This window comes from Triturus cristatus, chromosome 5_2, assembly GCF_964204655.1.
Source record: "Triturus cristatus chromosome 5_2, aTriCri1.1, whole genome shotgun sequence".
Lineage (NCBI taxonomy): Eukaryota > Metazoa > Chordata > Amphibia > Caudata > Salamandridae > Triturus > Triturus cristatus.
In genome coordinates, this window is record NC_140588.1 from 469,069,443 (window position 1) to 469,094,332 (window position 24,890).

At 50.0% G+C, this 24,890-nt stretch overlaps 1 protein-coding gene across 3 annotated transcripts in view; it reads right to left on the bottom strand.

Annotated features, from left to right (window-relative positions):
* Positions 1-24,890, bottom strand: part of MED1 (mediator complex subunit 1) — a 555,355-nt gene that overhangs the window by 270,375 nt on the left and 260,090 nt on the right. For all 3 annotated transcript variants that reach the window (XM_085606628.1, XM_085606627.1, XM_085606629.1), the window contains one exon: positions 19,498-19,630. In XM_085606628.1, the coding sequence (XP_085462754.1) occupies positions 19,498-19,630 (133 nt within the window). The remainder of the gene's footprint in view (positions 1-19,497; positions 19,631-24,890) is intronic.

Genomic DNA, 24,890 nt, shown 5'->3' on the forward strand with positions numbered 1-24,890 from the left:
ATTACGATGCACAGTTTCCGGCATAGATTTCATGCCGGCCTGTCCGAGATGCAAATCATGTCAGAAATCATGTTTGGGGGCCCCAGCAGGGCCCCCTTGGGTGTGCGGCCTCCAGTTAGGGGCCAAGGGGGCACCTATAGCGCTCCCCTGTTGATCCCTGCACCCTGTGGCAGGCACCTTGGGGTGCAGGGATGAACAGCACCTCCCATTTCCCTATGGGTGCATGTTTTACGGCCATAATGCATGCTCCCATAGGGAAATGTAGGAATGCGACCAAACTGTGTTCAGTCGTATCCTAATTTGGCAGTCGGGACTGCCGACCAGAGGTCGGTCGGTCGGTCGGTCCCAGGAGCAAGACAGTGTCGGGCGGACCAGTCCTCCAGTCATCGTACTTAGCCCTATAGTTTATAATCTGGTAGTATCCAATTAGTTGAACTGGAATTATGAGGTTTTAAAGTTCTCAGTGAAAAATAGCACCTAACAGATCAAAGCCCCAACCACAGGAATCTAGTTCTGAAAGACCAGGACAACGTTGAAAGTTATGGCTGACCTCTATTGAGTACAGTTTGGATGCATGAGGTGGATAGGGACTGCTCTCAGCTTACGTTCCAACTTAATAAATATACTGCTTCATATGGTCTCCTCTTGGGACACTCATTTGAACAATATTATTTTGGACTTTATTATTATTAAGTGTTGATGCAATTAAGTCATGAAGAATTCTTTTTGCAATACATTTTTTTTAAAACAATTCCATTGTAAGCTCTATGAACATTCTATAACCTTTACCCAAGCTCACAGGGGGTTATTGGGTTGTCCATTTGTGTATTTCGTTTTCACTTTTACAAGATTGGATGATGTAATCCCTCTGTTCCAGGGTGCCTCTTACCCCCCCTGCGATTCGGAATATGCAACACCAGACGGATGCTTTAGACATGGATACAGGTGTGTCTACTAAGTACGTCATACCTTATATACTTGGAGCTTGCGATTTCACGATGTAGCATGTTATGTGAAGACTGGAATCATAATTATCCTGGAACAGAGGAATTACATCATTCAATTTCTTGATTGCACAAAGCTATTTGTAAGCCCTGAAGAAGTTCATCCTTATGGACGAAACGGGTTACCTGGGAAAGAAAGAAAAATAAAGAAGAATGGATACTTTGGATTTTTCCTCATTGGGTGCACCTTCAGAATTCTTTTTCCGTCTTTGTAAGAGATCGGCTTCAGTGAGTTCAGAATGTTAGAGAGGTCTTTGTGAGAGATAGTCTGGTAGAATGACCAGACGGTGGTGTACTGGCTGGGTTTAGGGGATGGTGTGGATGATGCTGATGAATGTTTGATGTTAAATCTGATTTTATTGATTTTCTCCATCAAGAAGGGGTTGATAGTGCTGCATCTGTTGGCTGAGGGTGGGGTAGCTGGTATGGGTTGGGGTTGCCACACTGTTTGACAGCCTTAAAGTGGGCTTTTCCTCTGTAGATTGCTCTCTTGAATACACTCTTGTAGTATGTGGCTTTTGCTGTGGTGATAATGGAATGACAGCTGCAGCAGAGTGGTTTCAGAAGTATTGGGTCCTCCTGGAATTGTATTTTTCGCCATTTCTTCTCCAGTCTTCAAGTACTGTGCTTGTTTTCAGTAAGTTCTTTGATTTATCAGAGTGCTGACAGCTTATTCTTGGTGGTACAAAAGGGGGTGGTGATGGACGGAGCATCAGAACCATTCAAACACTCACACCCAGTCAACAGATCTGGGTTTGATCCATCACCGTTCTTTAGCCCACTCTGCCACCCCAGTTCAGACATGGCCATATGCAAATCAGTCTGACCCTGTGCCTCATGGGAACAGTCCAGCCCGAACTGCCAAGCCATGCCTTCCCTGGACCGGAAACAAGCTTCCTAGGACCGGTTTCTGGCATTTCAGCCGTCTTCAGCCAGGCTTGCTTGAATCCAGTGGCAAAGTGAGCAAGGGACTCACGTCGGAGCATACCCTGCCAACTTATGGCGAACAAAGCGGTACAAAAGGGGGTGGTGATGGACGGAGCATCAGAACCAATCAAACACTCACACCCAGTTAACAGATCTGGGTTTGATCCATCACCGTTCTTTAGCCCACTCTGCCACCCCAGTTCAGACATGGCTCAGACGTGAGTCCCTTGCTCACTTTGCCACTGGATTCAAGCAAGCCTGGCTGAAGACGGCTGAAATGCCAGAAACCGGTCCTAGGAAGCTTGTTTTTTTAAATAAATTCTTATATAGAACCCCCCTTTCTGACATAATACTTTATGCTCTCCGAATTGTTGAATCAAGGGAATTTTCTCTTTTCGCAAGAATTCAAATGACTCCAACGTTGAATTGAGAAATGATGGGAGATGTGAAACAATTGAGAGGTTTCTGAAAATGTGATAACATAGGCGTACTCATTTGGGAAATGTATTCCTGCGAAGATCTTCAGGAGGAATACAAACTCCACGTAAATGTGCCTTCCTCCCACTCAAACACTGGATGAAAATACAAAATGAACCACTCTAGAAAGAAGAGTACTGGGAGGAGAAGCGATAGCAAAGTGCCATCTCCAAAGACTATAAAACACACCCAAACCTTGGCAATGACCCTGCAGACAGGGCATAGTCCAAAACGAGTCATCTGTTTCGCACACGAGACACTGCCCCATACGCATACATTAATTAATGTATTAGACTGGAATGGGAAGGAGTGACACAGTCCACTCAGAAACAAGGGTGGCCTCTAAAGCTGGCATGCTACATCTTGTTTGAATTTATGTGTTATTCCTGGCTGTCTATAGCAAAGGAGGACCATGCAGTCAGCTATTTTCCTTCGTACACCAAAAGTCAGACTGCAGAAATGTGGCCTTCTGCTCTCTGTGCACTGTGAAAACAAAATTCAGTTCCACACTATTTGAAAATGTGTGATGGATTCTTAGATCAGCGGAAGTGCAAGGACTAGTCACTTATGGATTATAGTCAGGGTCACTGAAATTATGCAAAATTGCAGCCATTGTGATTTCTGCATAAGTATGGATTTGCCTCATTTCCTGCATAATGCATCATCTGCTGCATAATCTGCAGATTTTAACACAAAAATTATTTCTAGCGCAAGTGAATCAAAAATAACTAAAACACAGCAACACGTGTTGCTGCGCAGTGGAAGGCCCTTCGCCAAGGTTGAGTAATCACCTTTCTGTTGCAAATTGATGTATTTGGGTGTCAAACTCATACTAATGAAGTGAACCCTTTGCCCAAATAGTGTTAATGTGTAAAAATGACAAAATAATGAGGTAATACGATCACAAAATGTGCTCCATTATGCTGCATAACTTGGCGTTTCTTGCCACATAATTTAGTCAAACCTGCCACATCATTTGGGGCTCTCCTGCCACATAATTACAGTGCCCCTGAATATAGAATACTGGACTGGATACTCCAACCTCACCAGGGAGAACGTCGGGAATTAATTTGAGCTGATTCCCAGTCACAAAAAGCTAATTTTACGGAATGTAGCTTTACCATGCTTACTAAAATTCTAAGTTGAGAGTCAATTAATTAGCCTAGTGAGCATGTTTATTTCGCAGATAATGTTATCCCATATTGATAGGGTAACTAGGCAGCCTGGATGTGCTGAGTCTGTCCTCTTTTTCCACCGTCGGTACCTGATTTAGCACGTGTCCGGTTTTAAGAAAAGGGCAGCTGGACACAGAGGAAAGCAGGTTAATTTGATCTAGTGCAGAGTTAGTTAGCTCCCCCAAACCAACAGAAATTTTGTTAATACAGATTATACTGTGCAAAGGCTGCATTGAATTTCTTTTACTGTCACGTGGTCTGTGTTGGAGAACGCTGGCATTTAAGGTATGTAAGATATTCAGTGGCCCTGGGTCCATGCAAAATTACATTTTTATGTCTATGTTCGTGGAACACTAGGGTTTTGGTTTTCAAAATTTGATCACCATGAATATCTGACATTCCACTCAATCCTTTTTATATTTTTCTTGCATTCTGTGGCTTATTGTTCTCATATATAATGATACAAAAATAAAGTTCCAGAATGGAAAGCATAAACGTCAAATTTGATAAATTATTCTTTAAGAGTACAGTGTTCATGTGCTAACATCAAGGAGAAGCTTGTGAGACCTTAGTGTCAAGAAGCCATGCAGCACATAATTGAAAATTTGCAAAGTCAGACATTTTCCCTATTCAATTCAAATAAGGAAAAAGGCACAAGCAAATACAAAGCATTTCACTATCTGTGCTTTTCAAAGTAATCCCGCTCTAAAACACCAACACAGAAAAATATAGATTGAAATTAGAAATTTTGCGTTTCTCTATTTACGGACACTTAACAGTTTACTTAAATTGGCATATAGTTGATGGGTTATTTCAGACAAAATTTCCAGCCAGTGCATAAAGGTGCAGAAATGCCAGTTTTTATAGGTCAGAGAACGGAGGTTCCATTCGCCTTTTCACTCCTAACAGGATAGTATACAGTGAATGCGTCCTTGACGATGGCAACAAGTGCCTTTGGAGATTTTTTCCTACCTCTCCAGGAAGAGCCCTTTCACTGCCAGTTCAACTTGGCAGCCCTTCCCCCCCTGATCGTGTGCAAGGTGGGGACCCAGCAAAGCACAAGAACCTCTATTGTCATTCACCTGGCTGTGAAAGAGGTGTGAAGTGGAGCTTCCCTCAGCTCTCTGCATGAGAAACACATTGACTTTCCCGGCTCCGTCAGGCCTCTTTCAACTCGCGCCCCCAGTGCTTGCATAGCGTTCCCGAGCGTTCTGATTTCTCAAGCTGTCCGTCTTTGCTTATAATTCCTGTTTTTTACACAAGGAGGTAGGATATTTATATTGTGCCTTTCTTTTAGTGTTCACGCATACATTGAGCCTGGGGGAAGGCTTCCTGTCATTAGTGTAGCGTGGTGCGGCCTGGTGTCGCAGTTACTGTCGCTGCGCGAAGTAAAGGACACTCGTACACCAGTATGCTGTTCTGGGCTGGAAGACCACGTGTGGTCTCGCCCACGTTTATTTATCCCCACGGGACGAGCCCGCCCCGAGGGTTGTAGGGATGCATGTATGGTGCTACATTGTTCAGGAGAGTCCGGGTGGCTCTCTACATCCCTCCTTTCTTTTAGTTCAAAATCCATGTTCGCCCCATCACGGGGCAGGGCATACAAAGTCTGCCAGTCTTTGACTGGGGATTGGGTTAGGACGGAGGCCAGGCCTCTGGCTCCGGGTGTAGGATGCCGGGGAACTGGGCGGCGGAACGGTCGGTGACATCCTCTCGATCGGATCCGGACCAGTGGGTCTTTGACAGTCCTCGCCACCCTGGGGTGACCGCTGGCCGGACACCGGAGGGGACAGCACTCTACCGGGAGATGTCAGGGTACCCCCATCCAGAGGAGGGCATCGTGATTGGGGCTCTTCCCCATCTGTGCCCACATCCACAACTGCTTTGAAACTCGATACATTCCTCGTAACGACCTGTTGGCCTCGTCTGGCTGTAACCATAGTCCCTTGAACCGCCGTTACGGTCCACACCTCGGGCTCATAGGGGGTCCGGAATTTCCATCCAGGGTGCCGATCTTTGATGACCACTCGGTCTCCGACTCGAACCTGCGGCTCTTAGGCTCTTCGAGACTAGCTCGCCTTCTGATTCGTGCCTTCACGCCTCGCTTGGATGGCCGCTCCGTCTCTGTCAGCTGGGACCCACCCTGGATCGGACGGGATGATGTCCCGAGGGGCCCGCTTGAACAGGATGTGGGCCGGAGCACACTTGGTTGTGCTGTGGGGTGTTTGGTGGTACACTCCGAGAAACTGGTCCAGGGCTGCTTCCGGATCATCTCCGTTGTCCACGGCAATCCGCAGCGCTCGATTGAGCGTCCTCATCAGCCGCTCAACCTCCCCGTTCGCCTGGGGCCACAAGGGAGTTATCTTCCGGTGTCGGATCGCCAGATTTGCCAGGTACTCCTGAAACTCCCGCCCCTGGAAGGGGGGCCCGTTGTCTGTCTTGACTTCTTCTGGCAACCCCATCGTCGTGAACACTCGGTCTAGGGCCCGCTTGACAGAGGGAAACGCAGTTGATACCATTACCTCGATGACCGGGAACTTTGAGAAGGAATCGACGTCAACCATCATGTGTCGGCCGTCCGGGAAGCTTCTGAAATCCATGCGGAGATGCGTCCACGGTGTGTTGCACGCTGCTTCGGTGATCACAGGAACAGGGGCCGGGTCCCCTCCGGTGATAGTGCAGGCGTGACATTGGCGAACCATCTCGTCTGCTTTCGAGTCCATGGCTGGGAACCAGACCTTGTCACGTAGCCGGGCTTTAGTCTTGGCCATTCCCTGGTGACCCACATGCGCCAGCGCAAGAATTCTGTCCTGGAGGCTTTCAGGGACCACAATGAGGCGACCCCTTAGGATTATTCCTTCTTCTCCCACACTGAGCTCACTCCGGACATGCCACAGTTGCTGGCGAGCATGGCTAATCTCGGGTCGCAGGGCTTGGGCCCCATCCATGAAGCGGGACCATCCGTTGCTGTCCAGAGCCCTGCGGACGAGTGTGAGGGTGGGGTCCTCCCGAGTGGCTTGACCGATCTCCTCCAGCGTCATGGCCTTGGGGCATGCACCCTGCGTGATCATGCTAACAAATGCCTCAGTGCCACATGTGTCTTCCGGCGTGGCAGACGGCGTGTTTGGCTCCGGGTGACGGGACAGATAGTCTGCGGGGTTGTGAGCCCCTGACCGATAAATTACCTTAAAGTTGTATGCCTGAAGCTGTACAGCCCAACAGTAAAGTCTTGTCCGCAAAGATATAGATGGAAGTGCTGGCAGGCCCATTTGATAGCCAGCGCCTCCCGTTCGATCTGGGCATACCTCGTTTCAGTGTCAGTGAGGGCCTTGCTGGCATACGCGACTGGCTTCCACACTTCGTGACTCTGCTCCTGCAGGAGGACAGCCCCAAGGCCCACCGGGCTGGCATCCACTACCAACTCCGTTCTCCTTCGAGGGTGAAAATAGGCTATGATAGTTTTGTCGAGGAGCTCCCCTTTGATTTCTCGAAACGCCTTGTTGGCTTCCGGTGTCCATTCCCATGGGTGATCGTGGCGCGTGAGAGCGCGTAGAGGCTCTTACATGGCGGCCAAGTTAGGGATGAAACGCCCGCAGTAGGTGGCCATCCCAAGGAAGCTCCTCACTTCAGTAGGACTGCGAGGGGTGTGGGCGGCTCTGATGGCCTCGGCCTTCTTCGGGTCTACCAGAAGCCCTTACCGAGTGAAGGTGTATCCAAAGAAGTCGACGCTGTCTTGGTAGAAAGAGCATTTTGCTTTATGCAGTGTCAACCCACATTCTGCCAGTCTCTTGAGCGTGGCCCTGAGGTGAGCGTGATGTTCCTCTAGCGTGTTAGAGAAGACCAGGATATCGTCGCGGAGGTTGATCACCCCTTGCAGCCCGGACAGGGTCTCACGGATCGCATTTTGGAAGACTTCTGCCGCTGAAGAGACTCCGAAGCTTAGCCTCTTATACCTCTGGAGACCTACATGAGTTGAGAATGTGGTAATGTACCGGCTGCTCGGGTCTAGCTCCAGCTGGTGATAGCCGGCATTTAGGTCTAGCTTTGAGAACCATTTCGCCCCGTTGAGGTCCGCCACAATGTCATCCATCATAGGGGTGATATGCCGCTCCCTTTTCACTGCTGTGTTGGGTAGCCGCATATCCACACAGAGTCTGATGACCCCCGGTTGCTTAGGCTTGGGTGCCTTGACCAGCGGGGACACCCAGGGGGTGGGGCCAGACACCTTCTCAATAACGTCCAGCTCTTCGAGCTTCTGCAGCTCCTCTTCCACTTGAGGGCGTAGGTTAAACGGCACCCTCCGATGCCTGAGGGCTACCGGCCGTACAGACTGGTCTATGTGCAGCTTGAATCTCTTGCCCTTGAGTTTCCCTAGGCCGGTGAAGAGTGTAGGGAACTCTTTGAGTATGTCTTCGGCGTGGGACTCATGAATCTGGTTTGCGAAGAACACTAGACCGAGTTCTTCCGCCGTTTGACAGCTGAGCAGCGTCCCTTTCTTGCCTTCCGTGACATGAAACTGTGTCTGAGTGGAGTATTCCCCGCTGGCGATGGTGGCACTGATGACGCCACGGAGGGGGAAGAGGATTCGTCCCTCCGTATGTATATATGCGCGCCCTGGATGGCGTCAGGGGGGGTCGCGGTGACAGCCGGTCATATTGGTCGGAGTCCATCACGTTGACCGAGGCCCCAGTGTCTATGAGGGCTTGTATCTCCATGTCTCCCACCGAGACAGAACACATGGGTGGCGGCCTTCGCCAGAGCCTGTCCGGCTGACGTATGATACCACAAAGACCTCGTCGTCTTCGTCTTCATATATTGGGGGCCGCGGCTGTGGCTGGCGGTCTTGGTTCGGCAGCGGCTCTCCATGCGAGATCTGGCGCACTTGCTGGGGCCCGAACCTGGGTCTCGACGACGGCGGTCGGAACCGCCTGCCCCGGCACACTCGGGCATAGTGGTTCATCCTTCCGCAGCGGGAGCACGCCTTCCCTTTCGCCCCGCAGACGGCCGTTGCTGGGTGGTCATCTCCACAGTACCCACACGACCCTCCTGGTGCGGGTTTCGGCGCTTGGCGGGGTGTCGCGGGACGTCGCTGGATCACCTCCACCTTTTCTTCCTTAATAGGTGTGCTCTTGAACCCCGACCCTGTAGCCACGGGGGCGTGGAGGGCCGCCTCCATTTCTTCTGCCCAGGCATCCGACAACTCATGGGACCGGGCAAGCACGAGGATCTCATCCAGCGAGATTCCTAGCTGCCTAAGGACCAGCTTGCGCAAGAGCTTGGAGCGTCAGCCTAGAATGATCTGGTCTCTTATCTCCACTCTTTGGTGCACGAAGGGGCACGTGCTGGCCAGCCGGCGCAGCCTCGCATAGAACATGTCGACGGATTCTGTGTCGGTTTGCCACGCCCTCCGGAACTTGAACTTCTCGAAATCAGGGTTGAGCTGGGGCTCAAAATGCGCATTCAGCGCAGCAGCCGCTGCGTCGTAATCATAGTCGTTCCCCGTGTTGGGAAGCGTGTCGAATAAGTCGTAAATTTCGGCCCCGCCATAGTAGATGAGTAGTGACCGCTTAACTATCCCATCGGTCTCCCGGGTCCCTTTAAAATAGTGGTTTAATCGCCCTACCCAAGCTTTCCACCTTGGCGCCGCTGTGGCTGGATCCGAGGTCTCACTAAACGGTGGCAGCGGTGCTACTGCGGTGTGGGAGACCACTGGTGGCGGCGGTGGATTGTTGCCGGCGCCTTGATTGGACCCACCTGCTTGCGGTGCGCCTGCACCTGCTGCAGTCACTGTGGACATCGTGCGACTGTACTGGGCGTGGCTGCGGTGTTACCGCTGCGTGGTCGGCTCAGGGTAGTCTTTTCCCCACCTAGTCGGGTGGCCTTGCCAATGCTTGTTGTAATTGTCCCTTGTTTGGAAGTGATATTGCCCACACTTGGCTGGTTTTGCCAATGCTTGTTGATCTTTGCTCCTCCTTTTCTCTTTTTTTTTTTCACTGCCCACACTTGACTGTCTGTGCCAATGCTTGTTGCTATCCACCGTTGCTTTTTTTTCCTCTTCAAACGGTGCATTATTGTCCACTCTCCCCTCACTTGTGGAGCGCTCAGCCTTATTATGTCCCAAATTGTGCTTCACTCGGTGCGAGCGAGCAGCCAGGCAGGCAGGATCAGGACAGCTCTCCCAAGGCCCCCTCCTGGAAGTCGGCCGAGTCAGCCGGCAGCCAGCGTGATGAGAGGCACCCACGTGGACCCCAGCGCTGGGGGCAGGAAGCAGAGGAGAGCACGGGGCGCCCGGGCAGCCACTCACCCCTCGGATGGCGTGCAGCGTCACAGGCCACAGATTCTTCGCCGGCAGCATGCGGGTGGGCTCCGCGAATTTCCTGCAGCACCAGGGGAGCGCCAGGGGCAGCGGCGATGCGGGTGGGCTCCGCACAAGCCGGGCTCGCTGTTGAGCACACAAGGTCGCGACCGGCCTCGTCGCCAGTGTAGCGCAGTGCGGCCTGGTGTTGCAGTTACTGTCGCTGCGCAAAGTAAAGGACACTCGTACACCAGTATGCTGTTCTGGGCTGGAAGACCACGTGCGGTCTCGCCCACGTTTATTTATCCCCTGTAGGGATGCATGTATGGTGCTACATTGTTCAGGAGAGTCCGGGTGGCTCTCTACAATTAGCCCCCTTTTCTCTTGCATTCTCCCTCCTAAAAGTTCACTTTGCTCAGGGTGTTTGTATGAGGAGGTAGATCTCTGTCCCCATTGTAAAGATTACACTTAGGAAGGCATGTGTTCATAAAATCTTCTGTATTCAGGAGTAAACTCCGCGTGTACACACAACAGATCCTTTTAGAAGCACATCTGCTTAAGCTGTTGAAATCCTTGTTAATGCTTTCATTTATGAAATAGCTCCCGCTGCGGGCCCCACAAAGGCTTTTCTAAATACAAACAGCAGATTTTTACGATCGGATACACGTTTATTTTCCCTAGGTATCCAGTAATTTTTAAGTAAAGCTCAGTGAGTGCACGAAAGGAGCATGTATATGAAAGCAGCTTATATTTTAAAAGTCGTGCTTGCTCCAAAACTGTCACTGGGACAAATAAAATTGTTCATTATTAATGAAGTGCTTGTGCATGGACAGAGTGAGCCCAAAACAAGTGCAGTGGGCCTATAAAATAAGGGTGCTTACGGCAGAGCGCACCCATTAAAGAAAGCAGTGTGTGCATCAGAGAACATGTGCATAAAGGCAGTATGTGCATGAATCCAATGAGTTTGGAAACAAAGTAATGTGCAGGATACAACTGTGTGCATCAATGGCTCTTTCATTCAAGCATCTATCCATTTATATCACATTTTCACTCTTCCATTCACCCACTGAAAACCACCATTTTCCCTTTGCATTCTCTCATTCATTCATTCTTTCATCCATCATTTAATCTACAGCCATCCATTCTGTCATCCATTCATGATAATCCATCCATTCACTCACTCTGCCATTATTACAGTCTGCCATCCACCCCTTCATTCTGCCATCCATCCATTCCATCACCCATTCACACATCCATCTACTCTGCCATGTATTATTTTATCTTTTCACACACTCTTCCGTCCCTTTACTTTCCCATCATTTACCTATCCATCAAACTATCCATCCGTCCCTTTACTCTGCCATCCTTCCACCTTTCCATCCACCTATTCATTTACTCACCCATCCATCCATTCACCCATCCTTTTATTCTGCCAACCTGTCCATCCACCTATCCTTTTACTCATCCCTTCACCCACTTGTCCATTTACCCACCCACTCATCCATCCATCTGCTCACCCACTCAATCATACACCTACTCATTCACCCATTCATACATCCATCCTTCTATTCACACCCTTCCTTTCATTCAATATTACTTCTTTCGCTTTTCTATTTGCACACCTTTCATTATTCCATGCTCCTGCTTGCTCTTCTATTGACCCTATATTCCATCTTAGTGTTAATTATGAACTTTTGTCTGCTGAGTTGCAGACAAAACAGGCCCATAAAGAACCCCACCCCTGCTTTAGCTGCTAAAGCAGTGGTTCACTACACCACTAATTGTATCCTTCTATGTATCTCATTCAAAGTGCTTCAAGGAGGGCATAACATTGCTTCAGTTAGCTGCCTGAGAGAATGTAGCCTTTACCACAAAACGCTATTCTCTCACTCCTCATCTAACCATCATATAAAAGAACATATTCCATGTTGCATAGTAATATTTAAACAAAGGCAAAGCAATATAAAGGCTCTGCATTTTTGGTATGAGCATTAAACTGTAACAATTGCCATTGATGCCCCTAGGTCAGTTTATATTCTATCGCATTGTATTACACATTAATTCTTTAATTGCAGGTAAGGATTAAATGTCACTAATGAAGACCCAACTTGCTTTTAGGAATCCTATAAAACCACTAACATTTTTTAGACCCAAATAGTCTAAATTCAATAGCTTCATGACAATGAAGTTTTATATTAATAAATAGAGAAAAGGTTAATTTGAATGAAAAATATTTGGATAAACATAGGATTATGCAGCTTTTACTTTCAAAGTCTTTCCTTTCTACTGCTAGAGTGTGTTTCTGGTGAGCAAAGTGTGCTTAAATGCAAAGTGTTTTTAATCCTGCAGTACCGCCTCCTGTCTACAGGGGCAGAGCTGAGCAAAAATATAAACACACTTAATGAAACACAGGTCCCCACAAGGCAATTTTTTTAAATGTTGTAAAAATTGGCACATATGTTCCTGAAGTCATTCTTGATCATTTAGAATACACTGCCTTGTGGGAACCTGGGTTCAGGTCCCCACAGTGCAATCAAGTCCCCACAGTGTGAGTGTGTTCTCACACCCAAGTCCCCACAAGGACAGACAGACACACACACCACACCGCCCCCCCATCACCCCGTCCCGTTCCCCTCCCCTGTCCCCCATTGGTTGGAACTGCACTTAGCATTCACCTACCTGAACTGTTTTGACAGCACCATATTTCCTTCATATTCATATTTCGGAGTGATCAGAAACAAATTAATCTGGCTAAACATCTGCGTAATGTCGGCTACAGATTGTTAATTTGTCCAGCTGTGGTGCACGCGTCACATATCAAACTGTTGAGACTTTAAAAGAGGCACTTTAAACATCACTACGGCAGCGCAGTTAACAGCTGTGTCTAGTTGAGCCGCTGATGCATTGGCGTCAAAATGGCCCAAGTGAGATCGAGGTGCCTACTGGGTCTTAAGGTCAGTGTTGTGTGAGTTCATTGTCAAGCATACTTAATCCCTCACTACCCTGTAAAACAAGTTTAGCACATCGGGTCTGGCTTTAGTTAATGTGCCAAAGCATTTAAACTCATTCACAGGCTCTATGCGAACCAGAGACTACAGCTAACTACTGCCACCTAGTGGATAAATAAAGTCTTAACTATCTTTTTTAAGTTCTTTAGCTTTAATGCGATTCATTTCCGATTACATCTGTTGTGTTTTCAGTGCTCAAGACTCTGCTCCGCTCACCTGCGGAGTTTTTCAGGAACTCCGAGTAAAACTTTCAGAGCTCCTCCCAGGCCTAGTCTGGAGATGATGCAGCTTGAAAGTGACTGCAGGGGGTAGGTGGCAAGCAAGCAAGGGGACTCGGTAGGGTGGTTGCTTAGAACACCACAGAGGGTAGAATCCAGTTATATGGAAGTGGCCTCACTAGTCTGGGGTGCAGCTTGTGTGGCCAGTGTTTGCTCCCTCACTACCTCCATCTCCCTCCCACTGCCTGGATCCTAGTTAGAAAAAAAGCTAGGTGAAAATTTGAGTACAAGATGGCCATGGAGTGCAGTGCCTAAGGAGGAACAGGTGGTGCTACAGTATATGGTGAGCCCTCAACAGTGTTTTCCTGCCGTATCTCCTTCAGGGACTTCTCATCCATCGAGCCTTGGTTGGGACTATGTCCCCCAGACTCTCCAGCAGCAAGGCAGGGCAGAAGCAGGACCGCGCCAAAAGCGTTTGGCATATCCCGCTGCGTGTAGCCCGGAAGAGGCTGGACCATCCATCTTGGCTCTTCTGTAAAGAGGTACAGTTTCATTTTTTGTAAGTTTACTTTCCCTGACAAAAGTGATGGGGAAAAAAGCAAACTTGGGAGGTGCCTCCTCGCAACCCTCTACGGTTAAACTTACTTCCATTGACTGGATGTTTGAGAGGGCTATTGAGGTTGCAAGCACTGAAATAGCCCTCTCAGAGAGGCGGCTGTCTATATACTTAGGCGCTCATCCCAGCTCAGAGTTCTGCGTAGTATCGGATTATGCCACTTCTCTGCAAAGGGAGCCACTGCCTGATCCCTCTCAGCTTTCTCTGAGGGTCAGTGATAAACTTGTTGGGGTAAGTCCAGTATGCATCCCCTATGATTAACACAAAGTCAAAAAGGGTAACCCGTACAAAACACGCCAACTGCAAGAAGGGGCTAGTGGTCCTTAGTTCCACACACACCAAACAATTCAAATGCTCTGTAGACGGATCTCTCAGTGTAGTAATACAGACTTCCCCATTGTGTGTCCAGAGAAATTTAAAAGTTACTCCCTGGGGATATTTAGGGGCATCCTAAAGGTGGACCTCCCACCCCAAGTGGCCTGTCTCAAACTGCTATATACTTAATCTGAGGCACCTAGGTTTATGCTTCCCTCAGGTGCAGGATATCTAGCGCCATTCCATGCAGTGCCCTTTATACCAGCAAGGGAAATAGGCCACTGGAGGCGCTAGTCTATTACCCTCATATCAACTCCTCTCCCTGCCTGGATCCAATGGTAGACAGCGTTCAGAGGGTATTCCAGGGGGGAATGGTAAAGCTGTTAGTGCAGATGGTAAAATGGCAGGCAGAGGGATGGATGTTACAACCAGCACATTAGTAGCCCTCCCTCCAATTGTCCCCAACTCCCCCCCTCCCCCAAGTGTACACACTATCTGATCATTTTGAGGAACATTCCTGCACTACCTCCCAACACTAATGAAAACTTCGAGACTCTGAAGAAGAAAACAGTTCGTTGTTTAAAATCAAATGTGAGGTGGCCGTATGACATATCTCAGGATGTCTTGACCATCAGAAGTGTTCCCTGGCTTGGCCTTCACCCCAAAGATTGCAAGAGGGACTGTGTGCATTTTAAGTTTCCTACTCTGATTGATTTGCTTTGGGGTAAATATATCATTAGCATCTCCTGGAGGTCGTATTACGGCTGTACCTCTGGTGTATTTCTACAGACCTACTATCTCCACTACATGCACAAGGATTGGATCTAGGCCAGATAGTAGGTCTGGAATTGGTGATAATACACCCTTCATCATTCCCACAAAGCGCTTCTTTAAACCATTGTCTCTTCTGATTAGCCAAGATTGACAGTGTCCAGGACTGGTTACTGATGCCTCTGTTCCTAATTGTCATTGGTTCCAAAGGAACCTTTTTTTATAGTTCCAACTACAGTCAATAGTTCACCACCTTCTATTACCATTTCTAACCTTAACACTGACTTGGTTGCTCCCAATGTTTGGCTTCTGCTACCCTTGGAAACTTCCCTACAAAGGGTAACACTCTGGTAGAAATAGTCGAGACTGCTCTATCCTGAAGAATTTGGTTCCTCATGTGGAACTGTTGCCCCTCTCTGCTACGCATAGCTTATCACCTATAGCTTGGAACATACCATCATGGAATGTGGCTGGCCTCAACACCATGCTGGCAGACTTGGACTGGGGGCATTTATTGACTCTTGATATCTGAATCCTGCAGGAAACTTGGTGTGTTGAGCCAGTTTATAGGCCGGGGTATACCACCTTCTTTTGTCAAGCTACTTCTTTTTGCAGAGGCAAGCCAGCTGGTGGTTTAATTATGTGGTTTAAAAACTTGCTAGGCCTTACCATTACGAGGCTTGATATCAACTTGTGTAATGCGTTGGGGGTGTCCCTAGCTGGGGAGGGTCCTCATGTCATGTTTTTAATATCTATAACAGGCCGGAGGGGGGGGGGTCTAACATGTCATCTAGTACTCTGCATGCACTAGAGAATGCTTTTGATACCCTCCCACAGGTTGGCAAGGTGATTGCCGCTGGGGACTTTAATGTTACTTTTGAGCCCCCAGCTTCTGCACCCTCTAATTTTACAGAAGATGCTGTCCGAGGTGTCCTACAATTAGAACGGACCTCGGTTAAGAGTTGCTCCTTGGTTGCTACACAGCTGCTAAGTTTATCTCTTTATTTTGGCCTTAGGGCCTGTAATGGCAGATTCACCTCGGGTTATAGGGGTGCTCGTATACTTAAGCACATGTCACAAAAGAGCTGCGTGGTTGTAATTTTCTGACTCTACCACTGTGTCCCTCTCTCATTGACATGTTGATTGTTCGGAGCTTTGATAGTGACCATAATGCTCTCCATTTGACTCTCAGTTGACTCGAAACTGGAGTCCACCTGGGTTGTATCTCCAAATCTAGGGCTGAATCATTAGTCATAAATAACAAGAGGGCCCTAAAATGGGAGACAATCTACAAGGATCCAGACAGGTTGGCCCAGATTTACATCCTGGTGGCTGATGCCATGGGTGTCTGTGGATTGAAACTCCTCATCCTGTGGTTATCCCAAGTCTCATAAACAACTGTTCAGGTCACTTGAGGGTCCACTTTGTAAGGTTGGTTGTAGGGCTCCCAGGAAATACATGTTGTGCACGGTTCAACAGAATGTAGGAAACTAAGACACACCTTTATCCAAAGTATGAAAGCTGGAAACAAGCTAGCTATTTCTAGCACCATGAAGGAGTACAAGGACGCACTTTTGAGGGCTGAACTGGATTCGGAGCACGAGTTGTGGGAGGTCCTGGTTGCAGCCGTTAGGATAGGTGATACCAAGTCATTCTGGGGAATAGTGGCTCATGGTAACCCTAACGCAGTCACCAGTGTGGAGTACAACCTACAACCACAGATTTAGGTGGGTCACCTTTCTAGCATCTATGCAGCCAAGCCCATATGTTGAACCAGTGAATTAGTAAATGTAGTTGCCGGTGGCACATGCACTCCTCTGTCCTTTGAGTTTAGGAAAATGTTGAAGGCAATTATGGCCCTACCCACTCACAAAGCCCCAGGTCCTGATTCTATCCCTGGGGATTTATTTAAGGCCAAACCATTGAATTGGGCCTCTTATTTTCAGCTGCTCGTCCTCTCTTTGCTTGGGAGTAGCCCTATCCCAAACTCTTAGCAAACTGCCAAGAATGAGCTATTCACAAAAAAGGTAGTGAAGATTATCCTGGGAATTATAGGCCCATCAACCTGATCGATACCTATCAGAAACTTCCCCCCCCTGACTTATCCTGGGGCAGGTATCGGACTGGTTCATGGATAATTCCATTCTCTCATAGTTTCAGATGGGCTTCTGAAACAGGTTTAGTGCGGTGGACCAAATTATCCGCTTCTGTTGCCTCTTTTGGAAAACTAACACTTGACAAAGGCCACTTAAATGTGGTTTTGTTAACTTAAAATCAGCTTTTGATTTCATCCCTAGAGGCAAGTTGGGGTAGGTTTTGAAGGAGATGGGTGTCCCTGACAACCTTCTGTCTCTACTAATTAGGTTCCATGAGCATAACTCAGATAGGGTTAGATATGGCACCATTTATGAGCTTACTGACTCCTTTAACATTAGCTCTGGTGTTCGTCAGGGTTGTGTGCTGGCCCCTATATTATTCACGTTCTACATTAACGACCTAGTGCATGAACTCGACTTCCCTGGCAATGATGCAACTAAATGGGCTCATAAAATTGCAATGCTGCTTTTTGCAGATGGCACGCTGTTAATACCTAAAACCCTACTTGGTCTGCAAGCAATTGTGGATTGTTTCCTACATTTTTGCAGCACAGAAGGCCTTGAGCTAAACATTAATAAAACAAAAGTTTGGTGATTAATCTGTACAAATTAGCCAGGTCTAAGATTATGGCGCAGAGTGTTTCCCTTGACCAAGTCCAGAAGTTTGTATATTTGGGGTTTGTTTAACCCGTAAAATGAGCTGCTCCACACATATAAGAAAAAGTGCACTGAAACTCCAACAGGAAGCTGGGGCTGTATCTAAATTGAGCATGAAGGCCCACACACATTATTTGGCCCCAGTGGATGAGAGTTACAATTTTAAAGTGAAAAGCTCAGTTAATGTATGGTGCAGAATTCTGGGGACATGCTGTGACGGATGAACTCTAAAAAATAGCTTTGTGAGGAGTGTTCTTAACCTCCCGCAGATAGTCCCTCGTCTTCCCCAGCTCCTACACCTGGGTGTTTATCCAATTAATCATGCTTTTATGCTAGAGCCATCTTGTACTGGCATAGACTCTGGCCTACAGAAGGACTGGAATCCTACAGAACTTAAATTAAGGTGCTCCTAAACTCCCTGCGGTGGGGAAAGATCACCTGGCTCGCTCACATCCAGACCTTGCTTCACGCACTTGTTATGTACTCTCTATGTAATTCACCGGGTACAGCAAAGTCCATCCTTTGCTCCGTGATTAAAAACCGTTTAAAGGAGCACTCGTGGCTGAGGGAACTGAAAATTGTCAAAGCAGGAAGTATGACCGATTTGTTTATGGATATTAAGATTAAACCTGCTTTTGAACGGTTCTTTGACACTCTCCCTGGCTGTGCTCTATTACAACTCATCCGAAAATGGAGGTGTGGGATCCTCCTGGTGAAGCGTTTGTGTGAAGTGGGGCGCAAAGTTTTGTAGCTCGAGCAGGTGCCCCTCATGTAATCTGACAGAAGAAACCCTTCACCACTTTGCTTTTTGTCCCGCTTATGCCAAACCCCGTAACCATTGTTAAAACCTTTGTCCAAACTCCTGGGCTTTCGGCAATATGTGCCAGCACTGTGCATTCTGCATCTCGACACCAGCGAGGTGATTTGGGTTGCTATGAACAAGTTCCTCCACGCTGCCTGGCTTGCTCGCATCTGTAGTGTCCAATAATGAAGTGATTATTCTTGTGTGTCTTCCATTGGAGCATTTTTTAAGGCTGATCGCACTCTGTATTCTGGATTTAAGTTGTATTATTTATTTTTCACTCTTATTACAACATAATTTTTGCTGCTCTGTGTTTTGCTCGTGTGCTATTTCAGCACTGGATTATCGACTTTTTTCTATGCACTGGCTGCGATCTACCGTCTTAATTCCATTAATTTTTTTACTCCGTTTTTATCCACAAATTGTATTTCAGATGCAGGTGTTTTATGGATTTTCATATCCGAAATAAACATTTAAATAACCATTTGTCTCACCTGGATTTATCCAAGACTAGGGTAAACCTCACTCGGTGCTCCTTGGGCTGAGGCAGATCCTATGTTATGTGCACCATGAGAGGCCAAGAATGAAACACGTATGACATTTGCCACAGGTTGTGGTTGCACCAGCTCTACCCAGTCTTATTTTCCCCACCTCTGAAGCGTACTGAGACAGCAGCTTTTTATTACTTTATAAAAAAACTAAAATTAAAGTTCGGAAATAAAAGTAACTAGTATCAAATTTAAGCCCTAGAATGCATTGTGGTGCAAAGAAGTTAACTACTACAAATATGTGCATTTCATCTGAAGGTAATTGTGTAACAGAATGACGTTTTCCAAAATGAAAATCTAATTTTTAAGAGCCAACACAGTACATGTACACCACAAATTCCTAGAAGTGTAAATGTTGTATAGGTTTAAGTTGTTGAGTGCTATAAGGATTGCATGTAAATTCTAATGTATCTATGGTTTGCAACTTTGTTAACCTGCTTAACAAATTCATTAGGAACTACAAACATATGCCAATCCTTACTGGAAGTGTATGAAACCTAAACTATTATGAAAGACACATTGATACATTTAAACTGTTTAACACTTTACAAGTTATCTAGTAAGATACACAATGGGTAAATACATTACCATGGGGGCTTCCCCGTGGTGAGCTAATTTTACATCAGTCACTTCTCCATTTTTTTTCACCATAACTTCCACATAGAACATTTCAGATGTGATGTAGCAACCTTTTCCTGTGGGGCTAATGTGATATTCCAGTCTAAAAGAAGGGAAAAAAATGTAGGATTCAAAGCTTTACTTTCTATTATTCAGCTACAGTCCTAAAAAGATATTTCATGTTAAAACACTGATCGAATTAGAATCATCATAAACGTAAAATATGCAGACTAAACCACAAAGATGTAGGTTACTTTACCCTAATAACCACTTACTAAGACTACATTATGTGTGTGTTTTGGTATGGTAATTGACTTCACTAGGATTAGTACACTGGATTAAAAACATTATTTTAGCTTGCCAGTGTAAAAAATAATATTGGGGTTTTGGGGCATGCCACTACCTTAAATGCAGCAACTATTCACTGTGATCCGGTTCTTCAATGTCCCTTAAAGTTCCTGTGACTGACCATGTTAGATACTTGTAAAAGGCACATCTGTCTTGTACGTTCATGTTCTTAAATATTGCACCAAACCCAGATGTGCAGAGACAGCTATCACCCTTAACTAAGTGATGCATCTTTAACCACCCTCTTCCCCTCACTGCTCCAGACAGCGGTAACACCTCTTCCCCTCCCCACGCCCTCCCCCAGGTTGTCATTTGAGGAAGACTAGAAGTAAAGCACTGTGCAGAAACTACCTGCTTTTTTTTGTTTTTTGTACAAGGTTCAACGCAAACAAGCCAGTACAGCTAGGTAGATAAAGTTGCACCTCAATGGGTTTCCTGAACAACCAGATTGAAATCCTAGGTCGGATCTTCATGATGTTGGCAAAACATTCACCCTAGTCCTGCCCATAGGATTGGTGTGTGAAGAGCCATGGTCGCTCTAAAGCACGGTTACTCATAGTACGGCCCGCAGGCCACCAGCGGCCCGGCAAGCCTTCCTTGGCGGCCCGCGGACCTTGCAGACATCCTACTGTGTTTAAAAAAAAAAACATTAAATAGTGTTAGCAAACACTGCCGGGTGCAGCAGTCCGGACTCTGAGACTCTGCTCTGTGGGGGCCGGGGGATTCCAGTGATTGTCAAAGTGGAGATGCAGGGGCCTAAGAGGTGAAATACAACCAAGCTTTATTAACATGTAAATGGTCTTTTAAAGACCTGTGAAGTACTTGGGTGCGGCTGTGTGTGCGCACTGGGAAGCTGTCTCAGTGCGGCTGTGTGTGTTTGCGCTGGGAAGCTGTCTCAGCCCGGGCTGAGGGCTGACACACACACCACACACAGGGGGTGAGATGACAGAGGGTGACAGAGGGAGGGAGACAGAGAGGCGCAGTCTGGGGGAGACAGACGGAGGGAGGCAGAGGGAGGGAGAGGGAGGAAGGCAGAGGGAGGAAGAGAAAGGGAGACAGGGAGGCCGAGGGAGGGAGGCAGAGAGGGAGGCAGAGGGAGGTAGACAGAGGGTGACAGAGGGAGGGAGATGGAGGGTGACAGAGGGAGGGAGAGAGAGACAGAGGGAGGGAGAGAGAGACAGAGGGAGGGAGAGAGAGACAGAGGGAGGGAGAGAGAGACAGAGGGAGGGAGAGGAGACAGAGGGAGGGAGAGGAGACAGAGGGAGGGAAAGGGAGGGAGAGGGAGGGAAAGGGAGGGAGAGGGAGGGAGACAGAGAGGCGCAGTCTGGGGGAGACAGACTGAGGGAGGCAGAGGGAGAGGGAGGCAGAGAGGGAGGCAGAGAGGGACGGAGACAGAGGGAGGGAGACAGAGGGAGGGAGACAGAGGGAGGGAGACAGAGGGAGGGAGACAGAGGGAGGGAGACAGAGGGAGGGAGACAAGAGAGGCGCAGTCTGGGGGAGACAGACAGAGGGAGGGAGGGAGAGGGAGGGAGAGAAAGGGAGACAGAGGGAGGGAGGCAGAGAGAGGGAGAGAGAGACAGAGGGAGGGAGAAGGAGACAGAGGGAGGGAGAGGGAGGGAGACAGAGGCACAGTCTGGGGGAGACAGACAGAGGGAGGCAGAGGGGGAGGGAGGCAGAGGGGGAGGGAGGCAGAGGGAGAGGGAGGGAGGCAGAAGGAGAGGGAGGGAGAGAAAGGGAGACAGAGAGGGAGGCAGAGAGGGAGGGAGGGAGGGATACGGAGGGAGGCAGAGGGAGGGAGACAGAGGGTGACAGAGGGAGGGAGACGGAGGGCGACAGAGGGAGGGAGAGAGAGACAGAGGGTGACAGAGGGAGGGAGAGAGAGACAGAGGGTGACAGAGGGAGGGAGACGGAGGGCGACAGAGGGAGGGAGAGAGAGACAGAGGGAGGGAAAGGGAGGGAGACAGAGGCGCAGTCTGGGGGAGATAGACGGAGGGAGGCAGAGGGAGAGGGAGGGAGGCAGAAGGAGAGGGAGGGAGAGAAAGGGAGACAGAGAGGGAGGCAGAGAGGGAGGGAGGGAGGGATACGGAGGGAGGCAGAGGGAGGGAGGCAGAGGGAGGGAGACAGAGGGAGGCAGAGGGAGGGAGACAGAGGGTGACAGAGGGTGACAGAGGGAGGGAGAGAGAGACAGAGGGTGACAGAGGGAGGGAGAGAGAGACAGAGGGCGACAGAGGGAGGGAGAGAGAGACAGAGGGAGGGAGAGGGAGGGAGAGGGAGGGAGACAGAGGGAGGGAGAGGGAGGGAGACAGAGGGAGGGAGAGGGAGGGAGGGAGGGAGGGAGACAGAGGGACGGCGGGAGAGAGACAGAGGGACAGAGGGAGAGAGACAGAGGGACAGAGGGAGAGAGACAGAGGGACAGAGGGAGAGAGACAGACGGAGGGAGAGAGACAGACGGAGGGAGAGAGACAGACGGAGGGAGGGAGAGGGAGGGAGAGGGAGACAGAGGTTTACAGAGGGTGACAGACAGAGGGAGATAGAGGGAGAGGGAGGGAGAGGGAGGGAGAGAGAGGGAGGCAGTGAGTGAGACAGAGGGAGGGAGGCAGAGGGAGGGAGGCAGAGGGAGGGAGAGAAAGGGAGACAGAGGGAGGGAGGCAGAGAGAGGGAGAGAGAGAAAGAGGGAGGGAGAAGGAGACCGAGGGAGGGATAGGGAGGGAGACAGAGAGGCACAGTCTGGGGGAGACAGACGGAGGGAGGGGGAGGGAGGGAGAGGGAGGGAGGCAGAAGGAGAGGGAGGGAGAGAAAGGGAGACAGAGAGGGAGGGAGGGAGGGAGGGATACGGAGGGAGGCAGAGGGAGGGAGACAGAGGGCGACAGAGGGAGGGAGAGAGAGACAGAGGGAGGGAGAGGGAGGGAGACAGAGGCGCAGTCTGGGGGAGATAGACGGAGGGAGGCAGAGGGAGAGGGAGGGAGAGAAAGGGTGACAGAGAGGGAGGCAGAGAGGGAGGGAGGGAGAGGGAGGGAGAGAGACAGACGGAGGGAGAGAGACAGACGGAGGGAGAGAGACAGACGGAGGGAGAGAGAGAGACAGACGGAGGGAGAGGGAGGGAGAGGGAGACAGAGGGAGGGAGAGGGAGGGAGAGGGAGACAGAGAGGCGCAGTCTGGGGGAGACAGACAGAGGGAGGCAGAGGGAGGGAGGGAGAGGGAGGGAGGGAGAGAAAGGGAGACAGAGGGAGGGAGACAGAGGGAGAGGGAGGGAGACAGAGGGAGGGAGACAGAGGGAGGGAGAGAGAGACAGAGGGAGAGGGAGACAGAGGGAGGGAGAGGAGACAGAGGGAGGGAAAGGGAGGGAGAGGGAGGGTGACAGAGGTGCAGTCTGGGGGAGACAGACGGAGGGAGGCAGAGGGAGGGAGGCAGAGGGAGAGGGAGGCAGAGAGGGAGGGAGAGAGGGAGGGAGGGAGACAGACAGAGGGAGACAGAGGGACGGAGGGAGGGAGACAGAGGGACGGAGGGAGAGAGACAGAGGGACGGAGGGAAAGAGACAGAGGGACGGAGGGAGAGAGACAGAGGGACAGAGGGAGAGAGACAGAGGGAGAGAGACAGAGGGACAGAGGGAGAGAGACAGAGAGACAGAGGGAGAGAGAGACAGAGAGACAGAGGGAGACGGAGGGAGAGAGACAGACGGAGGGAGAGAGACAGACGGAGGGAGAGAGACAGACAGAGGGAGAGAGACAGACAGAGGGAGAGAGACAGACGGAGGGAGAGAGACAGACAGAGGGAGGGAGACAGACAGAGGGAGGGAGACAGACAGACGGAGGGAGAGAGACAGATGGAGGGAGAGAGACAGACGGAGGGAGAGAGACAGACGGAGGGAGAGAGACGGAGGGAGGGAGAGGGAGACAGAGGGAGGGAGAGGGAGACAGAGGGAGGGAGACAGAGGGAGGGAGACAGAGAGGCGCAGTCTGGGGGAGACAGACAGAGGGAGGCAGAGGGAGGGAGGGAGAGGGAGGGAGAGAAAGGGAGACAGAGGGAGGGAGACGGAGGGTGACAGAGGGAGGGAGACGGAGGGCGACAGAGGGAGGGAGAGAGAGACAGGGTGACAGAGGGAGGGAGAGGGAGGGAGACAGAGAGGCACAGTCTGGGGGAGACAGACGGAGGGAGGCAGAGGGAGAGGGAGAGGGAGAGGGAGGGAGGCAGAAGGAGAGGGAGGGAGAGAAAGGGAGACAGAGAGGGAGGCAGAGAGGGAGGGAGGGAGGGAGATGGAGGGAGGCAGAGGGAGGGAGACGGAGGGAGGCAGAGGGAGGGAGACAGAGGGTGACAGAGGGAGGGAGACGGAGGGCGACAGAGGGAGGGAGAGAGAGACAGGGTGACAGAGGGAGGGAGACGGAGGGCGACAGAGGGAGGGAGAGAGAGACAGAGGGAGGGAGAGGGAGGGAGACAGAGAGGCGCAGTCTGGGGGTGATAGACGGAGGGAGGCAGAGGGAGAGAGAGGGAGAGAAAGGGAGGCAGAGAGGGAGGCAGAGAGGGAGGGAGACAGAGGGAGGGAGAGGGAGGGAGGGAGAGGGAGGGAGACAGAGGGAGGGAGACAGAGGGAGGGAGACAGAGGGAGGGAGACAGAGGGAGGGAGACAGAGGGAGGGAGACAGAGGGAGGGAGACAGAGGGAGGGAGACAGAGGGAGGGAGACAGAGGGAGGGAGACAGAGGGAGGGAGACAGAGGGAGGGAGACAGAGGGAGGGAGACAGAGGGAGGGAGGGAGAGGGAGAGAGGGAGAGGGAGGGAGGGAGACAGAGGGAGGGAGAGAGACAAAGGGAGGGAGGGAGAGACACAGACGGAGGGAGGGAGAGGGAGAGGGAGAGGGAGGGAGACCGAGGTTTACAGAGTGTGACAGACGGAGGGAGGCAGAGGGAGAGGGAGGGAGAGAGAGGGAGGCAGAGAGGGAGGCAGGGAGGCAGAGGGAGGGAGGGAGACAGAGGGAGGGAGGGAGACAGAGGGAGGGAGGGAGACAGAGAGACGGATGGAG